We start from the raw sequence: 17,523 nt of genomic DNA on the forward strand, positions 1-17,523 counted from the left end.
GAACCTGTTATATGTATTAGCAACATATCATCAAGTCGTCTTTTGCATATCGGAAGGGAAATTGAATCAATGATCAGAAGGAAGGCAACGGAAATATCCACACGGCTTTGCGCTTTCAGAACAGGTCTGTGATTTACATCCGAAATGTTTCATCCTAAGATTCAAGGGAGACTTTTAAAAAAAAAGGCTTGAACGTACCTTGTAGTAGCTACTGACCCCAGCAGATACATGCCCTGTTTCAGATTAGCCAACAATATTCGTCTTCTTCGCTCATTCGAAGTGTTCTCCATCAAAACTCTTTCGATCTGAGCCTCGTCCAGTCACCCATCAGCTGTTGAAAAGACCTGGCATGACACCACCAAGTAATGATTATTTGGATCAGAGATGCCTTCATCGCGTCCGTTGGTTAACAAGGTTGGTTGTGCCGAACGCCTATTTCATCCTCCCATCCTCTCCGGGTCTGGATCCTTGAGCTTCCAGAGAAGAGAATCGGCAGCCCAGCGAAGAGGACGGGATAAATCATATAGAACACACTAGGCTTTCATCATCTATCGAAGAAAATGTTAGTTGAATTGTTTTAGTGTAATCGCAAGTGTATGGCTCACCTGTTCAAAACTTGGAAGGATGGAAGGAAGAAGAGAAAAATTCAAAGTGAGTGGGAATTTTTATACTTAGCGCCGGATAGAACGCACTAGCACAGATTGGGAGGAGAGCTAAGAATTTACTCTCATGACATACAGCTGCCCTGGGAACTTTCAACCTGTCCCACTTCACAATTGAGTAGTCAATTGATCACTTGATCGTGTTTATATTGCATTACGGCACATATATTTTTCATTTAAGCTCTCTATTGTAAAAATACCTTTCCACTATCATCGACTGTTCATCGTGTTGTCGTGTTTCGGCAATGCTCGCAGCTTCCGTTCGCCGAAGTTCGCATGCTCTGCGAACCTCATCTCGACTAAGCTATCTTGAGATTTGGAATTTTGCTCATTCCAGAGGCCTCGGCCGTGTACGGATAGTCCTGTCGAATAGAAGAAATAATCACCATGAATCGGTGAAACCCTTACAGCAAACTAAGGATATCGAAGGCATCACAGTTCAACTTGAGCGGTATAAAACTGCAGGTTAGAGGAGTCATTGGGTTGAGAAGCTACCTGAAATCAAATATACTGACGATCAGTGGTTTTGTAGTCGAGTTTCCGAATGCAACGCATACTTTTCCATCCTTATTGCAAGATGCAAAGCCGGGGGATACGGTTGTCCTCCACGGCTACCTGGGAAATAGAGCAGACATATCTAAGAAGCTATCATTTGTCAGGTTAACCGATCCAACGATGCGACAAAATATTCAGATCATATCCTCTGCGAAAACTGGTTCCCATCAGCAATTGAAGTCTATTCCCAGTAATAGCCCTGTTGCGATCCAAGGAACACTTCAAGCGAAAAAGGGAAGTGGTGCGGGGGACCGCGAGAGCAAAGAGGTTGAGAAGATCGATAGTCTTGAGATCAACCTAACAGATATTTGGCTCCTCAACGACTTTTCCAAGGATATCATCATGACATCTGAGACCGTGTTCCCAGCAGAACAAAGGCACCTGCAGTTGCGATCGGACCGAAGCCTTCGTGAAGCACTTCGGTTTCGCTCAGAGGCGCGCAAAGTCTGCAGAGAGGAGCTCGAGAACAATTCGGCTCCGTTTATTGAGATAGAGACGCCATTGTTGTTCAAATCTACACCTGAAGGTGCACGGGAATTCATAGTTCCCACTCGTCGCAAGGGCTTGGCATATGCCCTGCCTCAAAGCCCGCAGCAGTATAAACAGATTCTCATGGCAAGCGGTATACCTCGATATTATCAATTCGCACGCTGTTTTAGAGATGAGGATTTGAGAGCTGATAGACAGCCCGAATTCACTCAAGTACGTTATGTCATTCCTATGAACTGATCGAAGAAAAACCCTGACAATAAGGAACCAGCTCGATCTAGAAATGTCATTTGCTACTGGCGAAGATGTCATGGGGGCTATTGAAAAAGTAATTCGGAGGCTATGGTCGAGCCTTCTCGGTATAGATCTTGGCACTGAACCATTCACGAGGATGCCTTACCAGGAAGCCATGAGTCGCTTTGGGTCTGATAAGCCTGATGCCCGTCTAGGAATGGAGATCATCAGACTTGACTATGTGCTACCAGTGGATCTTGTTCAAAAGATTTCGCCTCTCACAAACCCCATTGTGGAAGCTTTCAAGCTAGAAAGTGAAGATAATGACCCATCTAAAACATTAGAGCTCATTACCCGCTTCCTTGACTCCCCCGCCGGTGCAGAGTTCAATAAGAACCCAGACGGCGGTCCCGGAATATTTGTGTACGACGCCAAGAGACCTCTACGTGGTCTCATGCCATTTGGCTTTGAGGCTGCAGAGCGAGTGGAAGAACTTTTAGAACCGGATCACGGTGACCTTATTGTTTTGCAGGCACGCAAAAATGCTCCATTCTCCGGAGGATCAACTCCCTTGGGAGACCTTCGAAAGGCTCTTCATTCTGAAGCTGTTAAGGCAGGGATTAAGGAGGCACCAACCGGATTCAGTTTCTTATGGGTTGTGGATTTCCCACTGTTTTCGCCAATTGACGAGAACGAACCGGGCCAAGGAGGTACAGCGGGTCTCGCATCTACACATCACCCTTTCACAGCACCCAAATCAGCCGCTGATGTTGATCTCATGGTTACCGATCCTGCAGCAGTAGTAGCTGACCATTACGACCTAGTTGTCAACGGCGTCGAATTGGGAGGTGGAAGTCGCCGTATCCACGATGCTCGTGTACAGGAAATTGTTTTTAGGGATATACTCAAGATGCCAGAGTCGCGCCTAACTGAGTTCTCGCATCTACTCGAAGCACTAAAAGCTGGATGTCCACCTCATGCAGGTATCGCACTTGGATTCGACAGATTGATTGCCGTCATGCTAGGCAAGGAATCTGTTCGCGATGTAATTGCATTCCCCAAGTCGGGCAAAGGAGAGGATGTTATGGTGGGCTCTCCGAGTGAGTTGTCTGAAGAGGCTTTGGACACCTACCATCTCCGTCTCAGGTAATGGCCGTTCTTTGAGGGTCTTGAATGCAAAAGAGTCGCTTTTAGCGCAGTGTATTATATGTACCATATGCAATATACGAAATACTCATTTCTTCATCTTATCCCGGTCTTAGGTTTGTTTTGTTTGACACAAGTCGATACATCTCAGGATATATGGCTGTGATCGTTCGAATCGTGAACTCGGTTTCATGAGTCCATTCTCGCTAACGTTGGATAACACTGATGATTGTATCACGGGAATAGGTCAGTGGACTTTGACTGATTGGTCTAAAGTGATAGGATCTATATCACCCAGATCCCAATCGGCCAGAACGATACGAGTCTGGCGGCCGTGTTGACAAGGCGCATATCACGTATCACATTGTGCAACAAAAAGGTGGTGTTTGGACAGCAAAGGTCAATTCAGCCCCTATTTATCAGTTGTTCCAACTTCCCAGGAAATCTCCCTGCAGAAAGATTCATTTTGATTGCTAGAAGAAATCTATCGTCATGTCCAAATCAGTGAAGCATAGCATGCTGGAGAAGTTCCGGGAGAGATTCCCATTGGGCAAAAGACAACTATCCATCAAAGCCCGGGAAAGCCTCCAGCTTGAATCAAAATCAAAGACGGACTCTCAGCCGACACACAACACAGACGACGAGGATGATGAGGACCTTTGGACGCTTGCCTATAATCTGCTCAAAAAGGGAACTCCGACTCTGGTTGAGAAGTATAACCGGAAAGTCCTTTCACTCAAGTGTATAAATAAAAACAGCTCTGATCCGCTGTCAGATATAGAGACAACCCGAGAAATTGTTTCCGCTCTTGCCAAAGCCCACGAAGACAAGCAGTGGAATGTGCCAAGGGAGCAAGTGAGATCAAAGCCCGCCCACAGGTAGAAAAGCTGGTCAAGTTCGCACTAGGATGCAACTCGATCATTAGGCTAGCCGCCAAATCTCAGCCGTATACGACCCTGGCTTGGTCGGGAGTGTCTGTTTTCCTCTCGGTGAGTGGACACTTACTCAATTAACACTATGATTATTCTATACTTACCGGTCCCTAGCTGCTTTCAGATGGCCTGGAGCAAGCAGAAGTCATGCTTGACGGGTTCAACTGCACGTGTGAGAAGCAGCGATTTTGACGCCTCTGCGAAAAAGATCTTTTGAATTACCAAATTTTTCCAGACTTAAAGGTCTCCATAATCAAGCTCTATGAGCTCATATTAAAGTACCAGGCTATCGTCATTTGCCGTCTCCCGGAAGGACAAATGAAACGTGCATGGGATGCCACAGATGCGCGTTGGAAGGATGAAAGATGATATCGAGGACCAAGACAAGATCTGTCGGGGACTACTTGACCTTTCCGAGAAAAATGAGATGCAGAATAGGGCCGATGCGGAATGGCATGTTATCGAGGAATCACCCATTGTGCAGAGGAAGATTAGGGAAATGCTAGACCTCATCAGAGCGGAGCACTAAACCTAGCGGGACGAAACGGACAAGAGACAACTTCTGGAAAATCTATCTAGCAATTGCGAATATGAACGTGGCAGAAATCTAAATCCACGTCCTACCAGGGGAACGTGTGAGTGGTGCTTCTGCGACGAGATGTTTAGGAAATGGCGAGATGTGGATGAAATCTGCACTCTGTGACTGTCTGCCAGTCCGGGCTGTGGGAAGTCGATCCTTTCGCGGGCTCTCATCGATGAAGACTGGCTACAAAGAAAGCCACTTCGACAGTCTGCTACTTTTTCTTCAAGGAGGAAGAACCCCATCGAATCAAAAGTACCGGTGCTTTGAGCGCAATACTTCATCAACTGTTCACATTACATCCTGATAAGTGTCTCATCAACTGTGTGCTAGGGAGTCACAAGGATTTTGGAAAGAATCTGCGTAACATCTTCCACAGGCTTTGGAATGCATTGATGCAATGTGCCAAACAAGACTACGCCGGAGAAATCATTTGTCTCATCGATGATCTTGATGAATGCCAAGTAAAGGACTGCACCGAGTTGCTAGATTACATTGTTCGATACTATGCTAATGAAAGTCAAGACAGACCTCTACCATGCCTGAAGCTTCTGGTAACAGGGCGCCCTTACGATCGGACTGACGTGAAGCTCCGGTCGCTTCAAGATACAAATCGCTATTTTCACGTCAACCCTAACGATCCCTCAAACCAGACAAGAGAAGACATCAGTCTAGTCATCCAGGAATGAGCTAAGAAACTTTCCAGTTTCAAAGACGAGAAGAAACAGGAAATAGTGCGTCTTTTTATGGAAAAGGACAATTGTACCTACCTATGGTTCACGCTCATATTTGAAATCATCGAAGCGGCACCTTCTACATATGCAAAGGTGTCTGATATCAAGGAGATTTTGGCGCGGTTGCCCCCTGAGGTAGATGATATTTATGAACATATGTTGGAAAAGACTCAGAATTGAAGGCGGGCTACGATGTTGTTTCATATCGTTCTTGCGGACCAAGATGCGTGGTTTTCAACTTTGCACATCACGGCACTCAATACTGCCCATACTCTTGCAGAAGCAAGCCAGAGAATCAAGTATAAGGATATAGATAAGCACTTGTACAAACCTGATTCTTATACCAATGTCGTGCGAAATTTGTCCGGCCTCTTCTTTGTCATCAGAGAGGATTACGTTTATTTCATCCACCCAACCGCCCGAGAGTTTCTATTGATCAATAATGGCAGTTCTGACCGTCGAGCTAACCACCAATGGAAAGGTAGGGTGAACATGGAATATGCTCATGGCTTGATGTGGAGCATTTGTCTTTCATTTTTACCGCTTTGTCCCGATCATTTGGTAGAGACAGTGACCAAGGCAGTCGAACCATGGACTGCGAAACAGCCAGGTGAGACATTGAGAGTATCCTTTGCCTGGAATGCAATTCAAAATTGGTATAAATGTTATAGAGAAGGAAACGAAAGTGCTCAAGCGGCTGAATTATCCATTGTGCATGCAAGAACGTATTGCGTGAGAACTTGGAGTCAGTGTGTCAGTACATCCCCGAGGACTTGATACCTCCTGACACCAATTTGCCCTCAGACAGAAGGCGTCAAGAACTCTGTGCAGTGATTGCCTATGGCCTTGATTCAGTGTTCTCTCACATACTTCGACATGAAAAGCTCACTTATGATGAATTGATTTATGGTTTACAATTAGCCTGTTATCGTGTATGACCACAATTGGTTCAGACACTCATTGAACGGCGCTTCCACCGACAGCGAATCATACAACAGACTCTACAGCCCAGTTGCACTGTGCTGTCAAGGGAGCCTGACCTGCGATATCAAAGAGTTGCAGGAAATTGTCGATACTCTGTTGGCTGGCCTCGACTGGCAGATTTCAGAGGGTGAAACACATTTGCATATGGCCACACGTGCTGGTTATTTGATAATGACCAAAAATCTGGTTCTTTGTTGTTCAAATATTGAAGCTTTGAATAATGAAGGCTACACGCCATTACATGTGTAGCGACAAATGGCCGGAATTGGTCAAGTACGACTGCTGCTACTCTTACTCTTTGTCAACTGGGAGCTAGAGTAAGCAGCGAGAATTCGTCTGGATCAACGGCCTTCGGTCTTGTCTTAGACATAATTGATAGAGAATCCCAGAGTTCTACGACATATGATGTATGTCAATTACGAGGTTGCTTAGGACTACTGGAATTCGGCGCCGACGCTTCTCACTGTAGCGTGTTGAAACCTGTGAAGTGTTGAAACCTGTGAAGTCTTTAATGGCGCTAGAAACTCTCTTAGACGGTTTTGCGGTGCTACTGCAAGAGCTTGAAGAAAGAAAAGGATCATAGGGACCGTTTGAGTTAATCACAGATCGTTCCTGATAACTAAAAACTTCTATCAGGTGGCCTCAAAAAGACTCTATCTTTGTACAGATGTTTTCAGCTTTTGAATTTAATTACGACTTTAACTCTGTCTGGCTTCATCTCGAGTAGTACCCATTCAGTCATATCTTGCAGATACCCCCTCAAAGACACCTATTTACAAAACTAAACAACCCTACAAGCCGTATCCGGACAATACCCATGATTACAAGCAAAACTGCACAACCCCAAATACGAATCATCTTCATTCGCTAACGGCACACCCACGGTGCCCGTAACCGGTGGTGTTGGTACAGGAGCACCGGATTGAGTGCATGTACATGGTCCCGGTGGACAGTAGCCGTAGTTGCAGCAGAAGCTGCAAAGGCCGACGTAGTTTCCTGGTCCGGTGCCGGCGATGCAGACTTCCGTTGTTGAGGGTTGGGTTGTTGTTGATGTTTTTGATGTGGTTGTGGTTGTAGTTGTAGTTGTAGGCTTGGTGGTTGTGCTGGTGGTCTTGGTGCTACTTGTGGTTGTAGTGCTAGTAGTGATTACAGGAGCTGAGGTGGAAGTTGTCGTTATTACTGGTGGTGCAGTCCCAAGACTAGGAGTAGCAGCGCAAGTTGAAACATGTAGACCTTGAACGAGCGACGCAAGACCATCTGGTTGTAGAGGGTCATTGAATCCAGCTGGCAGAGTGCCGACTATATCGCCCAAAAGAAAACAAGTCAGCTTAAACTTTCATAACAGAAGAAAGAGGGCGGAAGACAAACCGTAGGCATTAAAGTTATACAACCCACAAACACACCCATTAATAATCTGCTTCAAGCTCGTGCCCTGGAAGACAGTCTGACCATTTCTTGTCACAGAAAAGGTCTGTTGGCCCACACCCATAGGAACCTGGAACGCATTCGCACCAGCCGAAGCCTGGAAAGTCTGCGTATTGCCTCCAGAGGACACAGTAATCTCAGCAGCAGCCGTGAACAACGAAACCACAAAGACCGAATCTTGCATAGTCTCGTATCCATTAGGGCGGCCAATGAAGTAGTTTCCGCTGGAGTTGCTGGCTGAAGTATCCATGCAAGTATCCGTAGCATCACAGTTAACGTCCTTAGGGGTCGGTCTGTACCAGTAAATGAGTTCGTCGCTGGTGATGTAGTTATCGACGGCTGTGGCGCCGGCTTTGAAAGCTGCAATGAATGGTTTTGCAAGATCTAGCCAGCCATCATGAGGCCTAGTTGATGAATTATTAGTATATCTGGTACCGACCAAAGGCCAAAAAGGGACCTACATATCATTAACCCATTTAGAAGCTCCGTCATCAGTGTGAGGAGAGTCAAGAGGTCCGATATAATGAGATTCACCGTAGTCATTCCAGGTAACAATTTCAATGAACCGGGGCCCTAGTGTCAACAGATCTTTCCAGCGGTTATACCAAAGAAGATCAGAAGGGAAAACCCAATTTTTGCTGTATGAGACTTCAGGGCCAAAGTGAGTCGAGAACCAAGGCGAGGCAGCTATTCATGTCAGCCTAGTTTCGGTTTTAGTATGAAGCTAACTTACGAGCAATATAAGCCTTCCCAGCAAGAGCCGAGACATATTCTTGATCACCTTGTTCCACCGTAACATTTGAACCCGAAGTTGGCGCCTTATTGTTCCCATTATTCGGCCAAGCCATCCAATTTAACAATCCATCAACATTAGACAAATCCGTGCCGTACGAAGGATGGAAATTAGGAGCAAAAAACAGGTCAATACCGGCAGCTGAACGCATAGTTGCAATATCAACACCATCCCCAGCAAAGGAGGAGACAAAGACTTTGTTATCAACTTTGAGTTGAGCAGGTTTACTGGCATACTGTGCAATCTTTTGACCGATGGCAGTGGCTTGGCTGGTGCTCCACCAGTTGAAGTCGAATGATATGAAGACTTTCATGCCGTTGTTTGCTGCGGAATCGAATGCATAGCCTAGTTGCTCGTCGGTATAGGGGTCAACGCCGATATTGAGGGCGAATGCATCGATGCCGTATGACTTGGCTCGTTGCATGTCGGCGTCATAGTCGGCTGCGCTGTGGCGGTCACTGACAATACCAATCTATCAAGCTGCAGTCAGCCAGTTTGAACGCTTCAAAGAGAGTCAGGGGAAGGTTGCCGTGGCATACCATGAAATGAGCAAAGACAAGTTTATCGGTCGACTGCCTTTCGCTCAGAAAGCGTTCCTGGCCAGGACGACCCTGGACCAGGGTACTCATCGCAGACAATGCCGCGAGGAAAAATGTCTTTACCATTATCTTCGTAGTCAAGAGCCTCTCCTATCGAACTAAATTGATCCCTGATGCTGCTGTGGCACAAGATGTCGAGACCCGGTGGCCGACTCGGCCATAGATATAGGAAATAATTCTATCCCCTATCCATCTCAATAGAACCGTCCATTTTCGTAAAACCAACATATGGCTTGCTGCCAATGTAACTGTAATATGCTCACGCTGACTCAAGAACCAACATCCCCGCTAACAGATGATCATCAACCGGGGAAGCACATGGACTCGATTGGTACCTGAGGCCGAACCATTTTCGAGTACAGACGAGAAATCATCATCAGGCGCTTAAACATCAAACCAAGGGGGGTCGCGGACTCGAGGAAACAATGAAGTGGCTGTTTAGGAACCAACTGTCTGATGATGATGCTTGGCAATGCAGAGGGAGATGTAACATTGGTCCTCCCGTTATGCAGTTCCAGGTCTCGCGCGACTAAAACCTCAAATTAGGGCTAAGAATACTTTCAACAAGCCTCGAGGTAAAACAGAGCGGGTTCATAGGCAGGGTAACCCTACCTGATCATAACTTAACCCTATCTAGGTCCCGCAACTTCCTCGTCGAGATTGCTTTTTTTTTTGTCGCATTGTGAAATCACCACCTTTGCTGAAGTAATTAGTACTGAAATTCTTCATCTCGAATTGTTTCATTATTTCCATCCTCAACCTTTCATAGAAATGTTTGGAAATGTTTAGTAAACACAAATCGAAAAGAGGAAGAGGTGTCGCGGGCTGGAGAGATGGATGAAGTTAGGGCAAGTCATGGTTACATCCTGTCAACCACGTGAACCCTTGTGCGATAACTGAAAGTAGAAAGTGGTGACAGAGTAAGGTGCGTATTTTATTAAATATTGGAGCCATCGTGAAAATAGTAAATCTTCTGGAATTTAGATATCAGATGACGAATCATATGGTGGATGCATATTTAGTTGTCAGCAACCTATTATTGGAGCAGGTCAAATGTAGAGTTCTAACAGCAACCCTTGGGCGTTCTATAATATCACTTGATATAAGTTTCCAGTTTTTTGAGCTGCGCTTGGATATATATCTTGTTTGTGTCAAGATAATGGTAGTATTCACACTCCCTCCATAACTAGAAATATAAAACACTATCCATACAAAGCAACGAACCGTGACACTCCTCGTAAATACTCATAAACCATGACCATGCACTCAATCAACCAATCTTTGCATTCGAAAAGTCCATTTCTAGATGCAAACATGTCAGCAGATAGTTTTTCAGATCTACCCCCCATGATTCATGATACTAACCAGGATGCTCCTCCTGAAACTTCTTGAACAAATCCATCTTTCTCTGCTCATCACTCGTCGGCTTCCCCATTTCCTTTTGCCTCTGATCAAACATCATCTTCTCCACCATCGCCCTCGTTTCGCCATCCAAATCACTCAATGACGAGTTCTCGGGTGTGATCTTTGTGACGTCGATTTTGGGTGCGCTGGTCACGATGTGCGGCCACCATTCCATCTTGTTCACTTTATCGAGGTGGACGGTGACTTGTTTGCCTGTGGGGATGGTTTCGAGGGTCCATGTAGAATCATCCGCGTGAATTGGGTGTGGGAAGTCGCCCTATTTACATCATAAGCGTTAGTACGGCACCTAGGCAGGTCAATGAGACAGCTCTATAGACTCCCCTACCTCGATTATCGGCGCCTGCCCCTTCAATCCAACCTTAATCTTCGTCTTTGTGAGAACGACATCCAGATCTCTCCCCTTGATCGTAGCAGGCACGGGGATTGAGACTTCTGCTTCCACGATAGTCTGTGTCCATTTGTAGGGTAACTGTGCCTGTTCAGCTTCTTCCTTTGCCTTGCGCTCTTTTTCTTCTTGTTCTCGCTTGGCAGTCTCTTCGCGGCTAGGGCCAGTGGGTTCGTCGATGTCGTCCATTTTGATTTATCAGTCTCAAATATGTGAGGTGACTTTCGCGGTAGGAGCTCTAGTTAGTGATTATCAGCTATCGTAAGCGGGGTACGGAGCTATAGTTTCGCCAGTTCGTCTTAGACGTCGAGCTGGAAGCACCGGAGAAGTGTAAAACAACTGACTGACAAGTTATCAGGTGTTCCAAGATGTATATTCTTTTCAGAAGTTGTGATTATTGGAAAAGAAATGATTGATTCTAAGAGCTTCTGGCGGAAGATGGAAGAACTGGCCCCGCAATCTCAGTGAGACTTTAGCTCATTCCCCACATTAACCCTAGAACATCTTCGAGATGTATAACAATCCTACATTACTGTCTTCTAAGTTCTGTGACTTTTACGATAGACGAGAGTAGTAGACGTCAAGTATTGACAAGCAATTCCGGATCAGATCGGGTCGGTAAATCGACATGCTCCTTGGGCGGATACAAGATAAATCTTTAAGAGTATTCATTTTATCGTCTCTTTTTTCTCGTACAACAATTCGATAAAACGTCCATGGTGATGCATCAAAGTTTTCAGGGCGTACGCAATCTAACAAAAACGCCTTGTTTCATGGAAAGAATGGAAACAAAATCCGGTCCCATGTTGTCTCCGCGAGCTCTCGTCCCCCACGATTCCACGTAACTCGTTGGGATGGACTTTCGGGTTGCATTATAAGGAAAATGAGAAGGGTAAAGAAGATTTTTGGAGTCCCGTAAATCCCGACTGGTATCGCATTGTGAAATTTTTGGTTTTAAAAATTGTGTGTATCTTCTTTAATTACATGACAACACCGGAGTTGGAGGCGATACGCTGGAGAAGTATGTTTAGTGATGACAGTCGTGCTGGATAGTTGCGACATGAACTTACAGGCCAGAGCTCAGCAGCTTCCTTTCCAACGGGACCAGTGATGGCGGAACCCTTCATTTCACCCTTGGCGTTGACAATCTGCAACTTGTTAGTTACTGCACTTCCGAGTTTGAAAGTAACACTGGAAAAGAACGATCCACATCGAAGCTCAACGTGTTTCTACCAACATCTCAAACGCCTCGCACCATGTGAACCATCCTTGTCCTAGCAAGATGAATATCCACTCACCACACCAGCGTTATCCTCAAAGTAGAGGAAGATACCATCGGGTCGTCGCCAAGGCTTGCTCTGACGGACAACAACAGCAGGCATAACCTTCTTTCTCAATTCGGGCTTTCCCTTCTTAACAGTGGCCATGACCATGTCGCCAACACCAGCAGCGGGGAGACGGTTGAGACGGGCACCGGCACCGGTGACGGAGATGATGTACAAGTTGCGGGCTCCGGAGTTGTCGCAGCAGTTCATCACGGCGCCGCTATAGATTATGTTAGTTCACTGATTGTTTCATTTCGTTATTTTTCGATTTGTATTTCAATGTAGGGATCGAGTTGAGCGGGATTTCGAGGGTCCACGTACACAGGCAGACCGAGAGTCATCTTAAGCTTGTTGCCAGCGGCGGCACCACGACTGTACACAAAACTTCATTAGTTTCACTGTCCAAAAAATTGCAAATCCACAGCCATTTCATCCTTGCATGCACTCCAAAGTCTCGACGAAAAAACACTAATATATCATCGCCAGTCGAGTAGAGACAAAAATCGATCATTGTCGTCGGCCGTCCATCTCCAAACCCGTTTTGACGAAATTTCACCACATCCCACCCTAAAACAACATCCTCACAACAATCCAGAATGAAGAAAATCGAGAAACTCACCCTCTTTTCGACATTTTGGCGGTATGTCAAGTTAACTGTTTAAATTGACTGGACGGGAAGAACACCAGGTCGGGGAAAGGAAAATAGGTGCGAGTCGAGGGTATTCACAAGCGGGTCAGAATTCGATCCTCTCGCTTAGTGTGTGAGCCCCGGCTTGGAAAGACGAAATCTTGGCATGGACGTGCTGATTGGTGGAGGAGCTGGAATGCGGTTGTACCCTAAGACTAGTCCTTATTGGGAATGCCTCTTCAATCATTCCGTTTCCTAGCCCTAACGACTCATGAGTCGACAATCTCGAGCAAGATACTCACAGCTATAATCTATTAGGAATGGGATATGGATATTGTGCGCACAAATTGTTCTAGCGCTATTATTTCAATGCTTAATGATACATACAGACATAAATGGAAGATGACAACAGATTCCCAGAGAGACAATTGTCAGATGAAAAGGTGACATCCAATGACCAAAACAAAACACCATCAAAACCAAGAACACCATTCCTATATTCGTCCCTGACTCCAGTAAATTCAAGAGGTGACCTTCGCCTGTTTAGAGTCCCGATTATGCTTCAGTCTTCTCCGGCTCTTTAACTTCAGATTTGGCTCGCTTTTCTGGTTCTTCCTGGGTCTTCGTAGGCGCCTCCGTCGTAACCTTTTCTTCGGGTTTAGGCTCATCGATAGCTTTATCTTGTTCGTGGGTCGCTTCTGGTTTCTCAGGTTTGGCTGTATTATCAGCAGCAGGGGTAGGCGCCGCCGGTTCGGGTTCCGGTGCAACAGCAGCCGGAGGCGAAGCTGGAGGAGTTTTCTGTTGTTCACCGGTCTCACCTGAGGGAACAGCTTCTGTTTCAGCTGCTGCCGTAGTGGTATCTTCCATATCAACATCTGAATGTGCGTCGATTAGAGCGGAGACCGGTGATTCGGCATGTGTAGAAGGTCCTCGAGCTGCCTCTTGGGCTTCTGCGGCTAGCTTCTCCTCGATCTTTGAGCCTGCGTCTGCTTCGGGCGAAGTTTGGCGTGTTGATTCTGCTGGTTCTGGAACCGTCAACGTCCGAGGCTTCTCGGCCACGCTATCAGCTGCTACATCCATCTCTTCATCTTGGTCAGGCACTGCGGACGGTTCCCTGGGTGTCGCAATGCCGCTCTCCAAACCGGAGTCCGCAACATCAAGGTTACGGTGGCTGACATGATTTCTCCGTCGCACTGCTCCGGGCTGCCGACGAACACCGTTGGCAGCAAGTTCTTCTTCGTCCTCACTGTCACTAAGCTCGCCGGTCTTTTCAATATACTGGTCAAAGCGACGTTTGGTGTATCGTTTGTCCTTGTTTTCGTCTTCATCGAGATCATCCATAATCGCGTCCGCCTCGTCGTCTAAGCCGTCCACAAGCGGATCGCGAGGAACGTCGGTCATCTGCACGGAAGGCGCAAAGGCAGTGCGTTTAAGGTTCTCGATAACCTGACTCCGGATTTTGTCAAGGTATTCTTTGGTATTGGCATTATCCATATTCGATGGGCGCACATCCAGTTCGTAATCAGGCGAGAAGTACTCGTAGTAGTCATTGTAGGGCAATTGCGGATCGAGTTGTTCGTTCAAGAGTATACCCGTCTCGAAGGCCCAGGTACGGGCTACGTTGCGCATAGTGTAACCACCACCACCCACCACCAAAGTTGGCAAATTGAAGCTCTTCACAAAGTTGACACAGTTTGCATGACCTCTCATACTGAGATTGAAGCAACCAAGACGATCGCCAGACAAACTATCTCCGCCGCACTGAAGAACAACAGCCTCGGGCCGATACCATTCCATGACGTTGCTGATGACCGGCTCAAATATGCTCTTGTAGGAAATATCATCGATTCCATCACGGAGAGGAAAGTTGACCGCATAATATTTACCTGATCCGACGCCGACATCGCGAAGCTCACCAGTACCGGGGAAGTACTCGCCATACTTGTGAAAGGAGACGGTCATAACGCGATCTGTAGTATAGAAGGCTTCCTCGACACCGTCACCGTGATGGACATCGATATCGACGTATAAAACACGCTGCTTAAATCGTAGAAGCTCAAGGATGCCCAGGACGATATCTAAAGACTGAGTTAGAATGCTGACCCGTTGCGATTGTCTCTCGCAGGAGCTTACCATTCACATAGCAGAAACCACTGGCCTCGCTCTTCTTCGCATGATGGAGTCCTCCTGCCCAGTTGACTGCGATATCGCACTTATTGCGGTTGAGGCGGGCCGCACCTTCCATACTGCCTCCAGCGCTGATACCGCAGAACTCGAACAATCCATCGAATACTGGACAATCATCTCCGACATTGTACTTGCTCTGTTCCTTCGCGTAGATCTCCATATTGTCTGGAGTCACTTTTGATAGAAACTCGATATATTCGTCGGTGTGGAATTGTGTCATTTCGAATCTGGAAGCTGGTTTGGCACGCTGTGGAAATTAGCACTATTGTACATTAAGAAAGGGAGATTCGCAAGACTTCGTAGACCACTCACATAAATTTCCATTTTCTTATACAGTCCATAGTTCATTACCAGACTGTGTGCCATTCGTATGCGGTGTGGCTTCATGGGATGCCCTGAGACGTAGGCATAGTTACCGACATCCGAATCATAAAAGTATGCCACTTTCTTTCCCTTGTCAGCGGTACCGTTTAGGTTGATCGGGTCAAGGGGTGCGGCGCCAGACATGGCTGTGCGTCCTCGTTGACGGTGCTGTCGTACTGAGTCGAGGTTAAGCAGGAGGAAAGATGAACGTCTCGAACAAGTCGTGTAGTGGATGTGTAGGATGAGTTAAAGACTGCAAATGTCCAAGATCGTGTAGCTCGAACTGGCTGGAGCTGTGTGTAATCCAATAAACCAGGAAAGAATGTGTAAAAGGCTCTCACCAACACCAAAGCACTGACAGGTGAAGGATGAAAGGACTTTCTGAGGGGAAAGAGAAGCAGAAAGTAATGCGCTCTAGGATGAGCAAGGCGGTAAGGCGGATGTGGACCAATGACAGGGTATGCACTCGGAGCTATGAACGGATGGCTGATTGATCATTGCCTCACAGATTCATTCACCTTCCATCAACCAACAGTACTGCTCATTCACACCTCCATCATTTGCCAAAGCAAATCTTTTGTGTTTTCTTGTTCTTTGGACGTTTGTTCTTCGATTTCCTTTTCGCCTTTTCTGTTACAATAGCATCTGGTACTCCCAGCTCGAGCTTTGTGTAACTTGCATTAAGCTTCCCGCGAAGGGAGCTCGCTTTTCCTCCATCACAATCATTTCATCTCCTAACTCGATTACGAATCGCCTATCATGGAGCGAATAAATCGCATGCTTCAAACTGCCCATGGCATGGGAATGGGCAGCGCAGCCCCAGGCGCTGTAAGTTAGCTCCAGCTTGGACAGACCACGAGACTGAAACTGAAACTAACGTCATGGCCAACAGGACAGCCCCAACTTGATCGATAACTCGGAAACCGTTCATATCTCGTCGTTGGCGTTGTTGAAGATGTTACGACATGGCCGAGCTGGTGTTCCTATGGAAGTCATGGGTTTGATGCTTGGAGACTTCGTGGATGAATATACCGTGAGGGTTGTGGATGTTTTTGCTATGCCTCAGAGTGGAACTGGTGTCAGTGTCGAAGCTGTGGACCCTGTTTTTCAAACGAAAATGATGGACTTTTTGAAGCAGACTGGCCGGTAGGATCTACATGATTACAAGACTCCTCGAATGTTATCACTGACCGTTTTTGTATTAGACCCGAATCAGTCGTGGGATGGTACCACTCGCATCCCGGTTTTGGCTGCTGGCTCTCATCCGTAGATATTAACACGCAGCAGTCCTTTGAACAGCTCACACCTCGTGCCGTAGCCGTCGTGGTCGACCCCATCCAGTCCGTCAAGGGCAAGGTCGTTATCGATGCGTTCCGACTCATCGCGCCACAGACGGTTGTCATGGGCCAAGAGCCTCGCCAGACCACATCCAACTTGGGTCACCTCAACAAACCATCCATTCAGGCCCTTATTCACGGCTTAAACCGCCATTATTACAGCCTTGCGATCAACTACCGCAAGACCGGCCTAGAAGAGAACATGCTGATGAACCTACACAAACACGTCTGGACCGAAGCACTGCAGATGAACGACTTCCATGAAGACGCCAAGCGAAATGTGGAAAGCATGCAGCGCCTGGTCGAGTTGGCCGAGGGTTACGAAAAGCGAGTCAAGGAAGAATCCACATTGACTAAGGAGCAATTGAAGACTCGATACGTGGGCAAGGTTGACCCAAAGAAACGTGAGCAGCTATCCTTCAAACTTGCAGTGGACTTGATATTAACATCTTTCACAGACATTGAGGACGTCGGGCAGCAATTAATCGAGGACAACATTGTCGCCGTGTCTAGACAAATGATCAACAAAGAGTCGTCAGTTGCTAGAGTGCCTAACGGACAAGATACGGAGAATGATGCTCAAATGGATGTGGATGATGAGAAGCTATAAATGTTGATTTATTCTTACTAATATAGATGTGTTCTCATTTATCAACACGACTTGACAGACTAATATGCCCTTGAAAGTCTTAAAACTAAGAACTTTCATCGATTATGAAATACAACTACATATGTCGTCC

The 17,523-nt window shown here is 46.6% G+C and overlaps 8 protein-coding genes across 9 annotated transcripts, besides 2 other annotated features; 4 read left to right on the forward strand and 4 right to left on the reverse strand.

Moving 5' to 3' along the window:
* The first annotated feature begins 778 nt into the window (after positions 1-778).
* On the forward strand, positions 779-3,177 carry TSTA_036400 (aspartyl-tRNA synthetase, putative). Its single transcript, XM_002480803.1, has 4 exons — positions 779-1,012; positions 1,073-1,127; positions 1,195-1,919; positions 1,978-3,177. The coding sequence occupies exons 1-4, from the start codon at positions 908-910 to the stop codon at positions 3,088-3,090; spliced, it is 1,998 nt and encodes a 665-aa protein (XP_002480848.1). The 5' UTR covers positions 779-907; the 3' UTR covers positions 3,091-3,177.
* A 258-nt stretch (positions 3,178-3,435) lies between these two features.
* Positions 3,436-4,387, forward strand: TSTA_036410 (uncharacterized protein; the record flags this gene model as incomplete). The annotated part of the gene is made up of 4 exons (XM_002480804.1): positions 3,436-3,941; positions 3,965-4,075; positions 4,133-4,190; positions 4,254-4,387. Exons 1-4 carry the CDS (start codon positions 3,579-3,581, stop codon positions 4,385-4,387), a joined length of 666 nt encoding a protein of 221 aa, XP_002480849.1. The 5' UTR covers positions 3,436-3,578.
* A 1,137-nt stretch (positions 4,388-5,524) lies between these two features.
* On the forward strand, positions 5,525-6,298 carry TSTA_036420 (uncharacterized protein; the record flags this gene model as incomplete). The annotated part of the gene is made up of 2 exons (XM_002480805.1): positions 5,525-5,942; positions 6,004-6,298. The coding sequence occupies 2 exons, from the start codon at positions 5,525-5,527 to the stop codon at positions 6,066-6,068; spliced, it is 483 nt and encodes a 160-aa protein (XP_002480850.1). The 3' UTR covers positions 6,069-6,298.
* Positions 6,299-6,722: 424 nt separating this feature from the next.
* Positions 6,723-9,259, reverse strand: TSTA_036430 (alpha-1,3-glucanase/mutanase, putative). The gene is made up of 5 exons (XM_002480806.1): positions 9,074-9,259; positions 8,475-9,006; positions 8,203-8,428; positions 7,685-8,145; positions 6,723-7,615 (listed from the first exon to the last, which is right to left on the reverse strand). The coding sequence occupies exons 1-5, from the start codon at positions 9,197-9,199 to the stop codon at positions 7,098-7,100; spliced, it is 1,863 nt and encodes a 620-aa protein (XP_002480851.1). The 5' UTR covers positions 9,200-9,259; the 3' UTR covers positions 6,723-7,097.
* Positions 7,357-7,403: a microsatellite.
* Positions 7,409-7,463: a microsatellite.
* A 946-nt stretch (positions 9,260-10,205) lies between the features above and the next one.
* Positions 10,206-11,363, reverse strand: TSTA_036440 (nuclear movement protein NudC). 2 transcript variants are annotated; one of them, XM_002480807.1, is made up of 4 exons: positions 11,292-11,363; positions 10,884-11,181; positions 10,499-10,814; positions 10,206-10,435 (listed from the first exon to the last, which is right to left on the reverse strand). In XM_002480807.1, the coding sequence occupies exons 2-4, from the start codon at positions 11,130-11,132 to the stop codon at positions 10,404-10,406; spliced, it is 597 nt and encodes a 198-aa protein (XP_002480852.1). In that variant the 5' UTR covers positions 11,133-11,181; positions 11,292-11,363; the 3' UTR covers positions 10,206-10,403. The 2 variants fall into 2 exon arrangements, with proteins under 2 accessions (XP_002480852.1, XP_002480853.1); XM_002480808.1 differs by having other exon boundaries at positions 10,884-11,363.
* Positions 11,364-11,553: 190 nt separating this feature from the next.
* TSTA_036450 (60S ribosomal protein L23) lies at positions 11,554-13,004 on the reverse strand. Its single transcript, XM_002480809.1, has 5 exons — positions 12,888-13,004; positions 12,590-12,640; positions 12,242-12,488; positions 12,014-12,091; positions 11,554-11,956 (listed from the first exon to the last, which is right to left on the reverse strand). Exons 1-5 carry the CDS (start codon positions 12,899-12,901, stop codon positions 11,924-11,926), a joined length of 423 nt encoding a protein of 140 aa, XP_002480854.1. The 5' UTR covers positions 12,902-13,004; the 3' UTR covers positions 11,554-11,923.
* Positions 13,005-13,232: 228 nt separating this feature from the next.
* TSTA_036460 (histone deacetylase RpdA/Rpd3) lies at positions 13,233-15,590 on the reverse strand (the record flags this gene model as incomplete). The annotated part of the gene is made up of 3 exons (XM_002480810.1): positions 13,233-14,974; positions 15,030-15,330; positions 15,396-15,590. The coding sequence occupies 3 exons, from the start codon at positions 15,588-15,590 to the stop codon at positions 13,452-13,454; spliced, it is 2,019 nt and encodes a 672-aa protein (XP_002480855.1). The 3' UTR covers positions 13,233-13,451.
* A 382-nt stretch (positions 15,591-15,972) lies between these two features.
* On the forward strand, positions 15,973-17,523 carry TSTA_036470 (proteasome regulatory particle subunit (RpnK), putative). The gene is made up of 4 exons (XM_002480811.1): positions 15,973-16,274; positions 16,339-16,592; positions 16,652-17,187; positions 17,242-17,523. Exons 1-4 carry the CDS (start codon positions 16,206-16,208, stop codon positions 17,391-17,393), a joined length of 1,011 nt encoding a protein of 336 aa, XP_002480856.1. The 5' UTR covers positions 15,973-16,205; the 3' UTR covers positions 17,394-17,523.

This window comes from Talaromyces stipitatus, genomic scaffold, assembly GCF_000003125.1.
Source record: "Talaromyces stipitatus ATCC 10500 scf_1105507295541 genomic scaffold, whole genome shotgun sequence".
NCBI classification, from domain to species: Eukaryota; Fungi; Ascomycota; class Eurotiomycetes; order Eurotiales; family Trichocomaceae; genus Talaromyces; species Talaromyces stipitatus.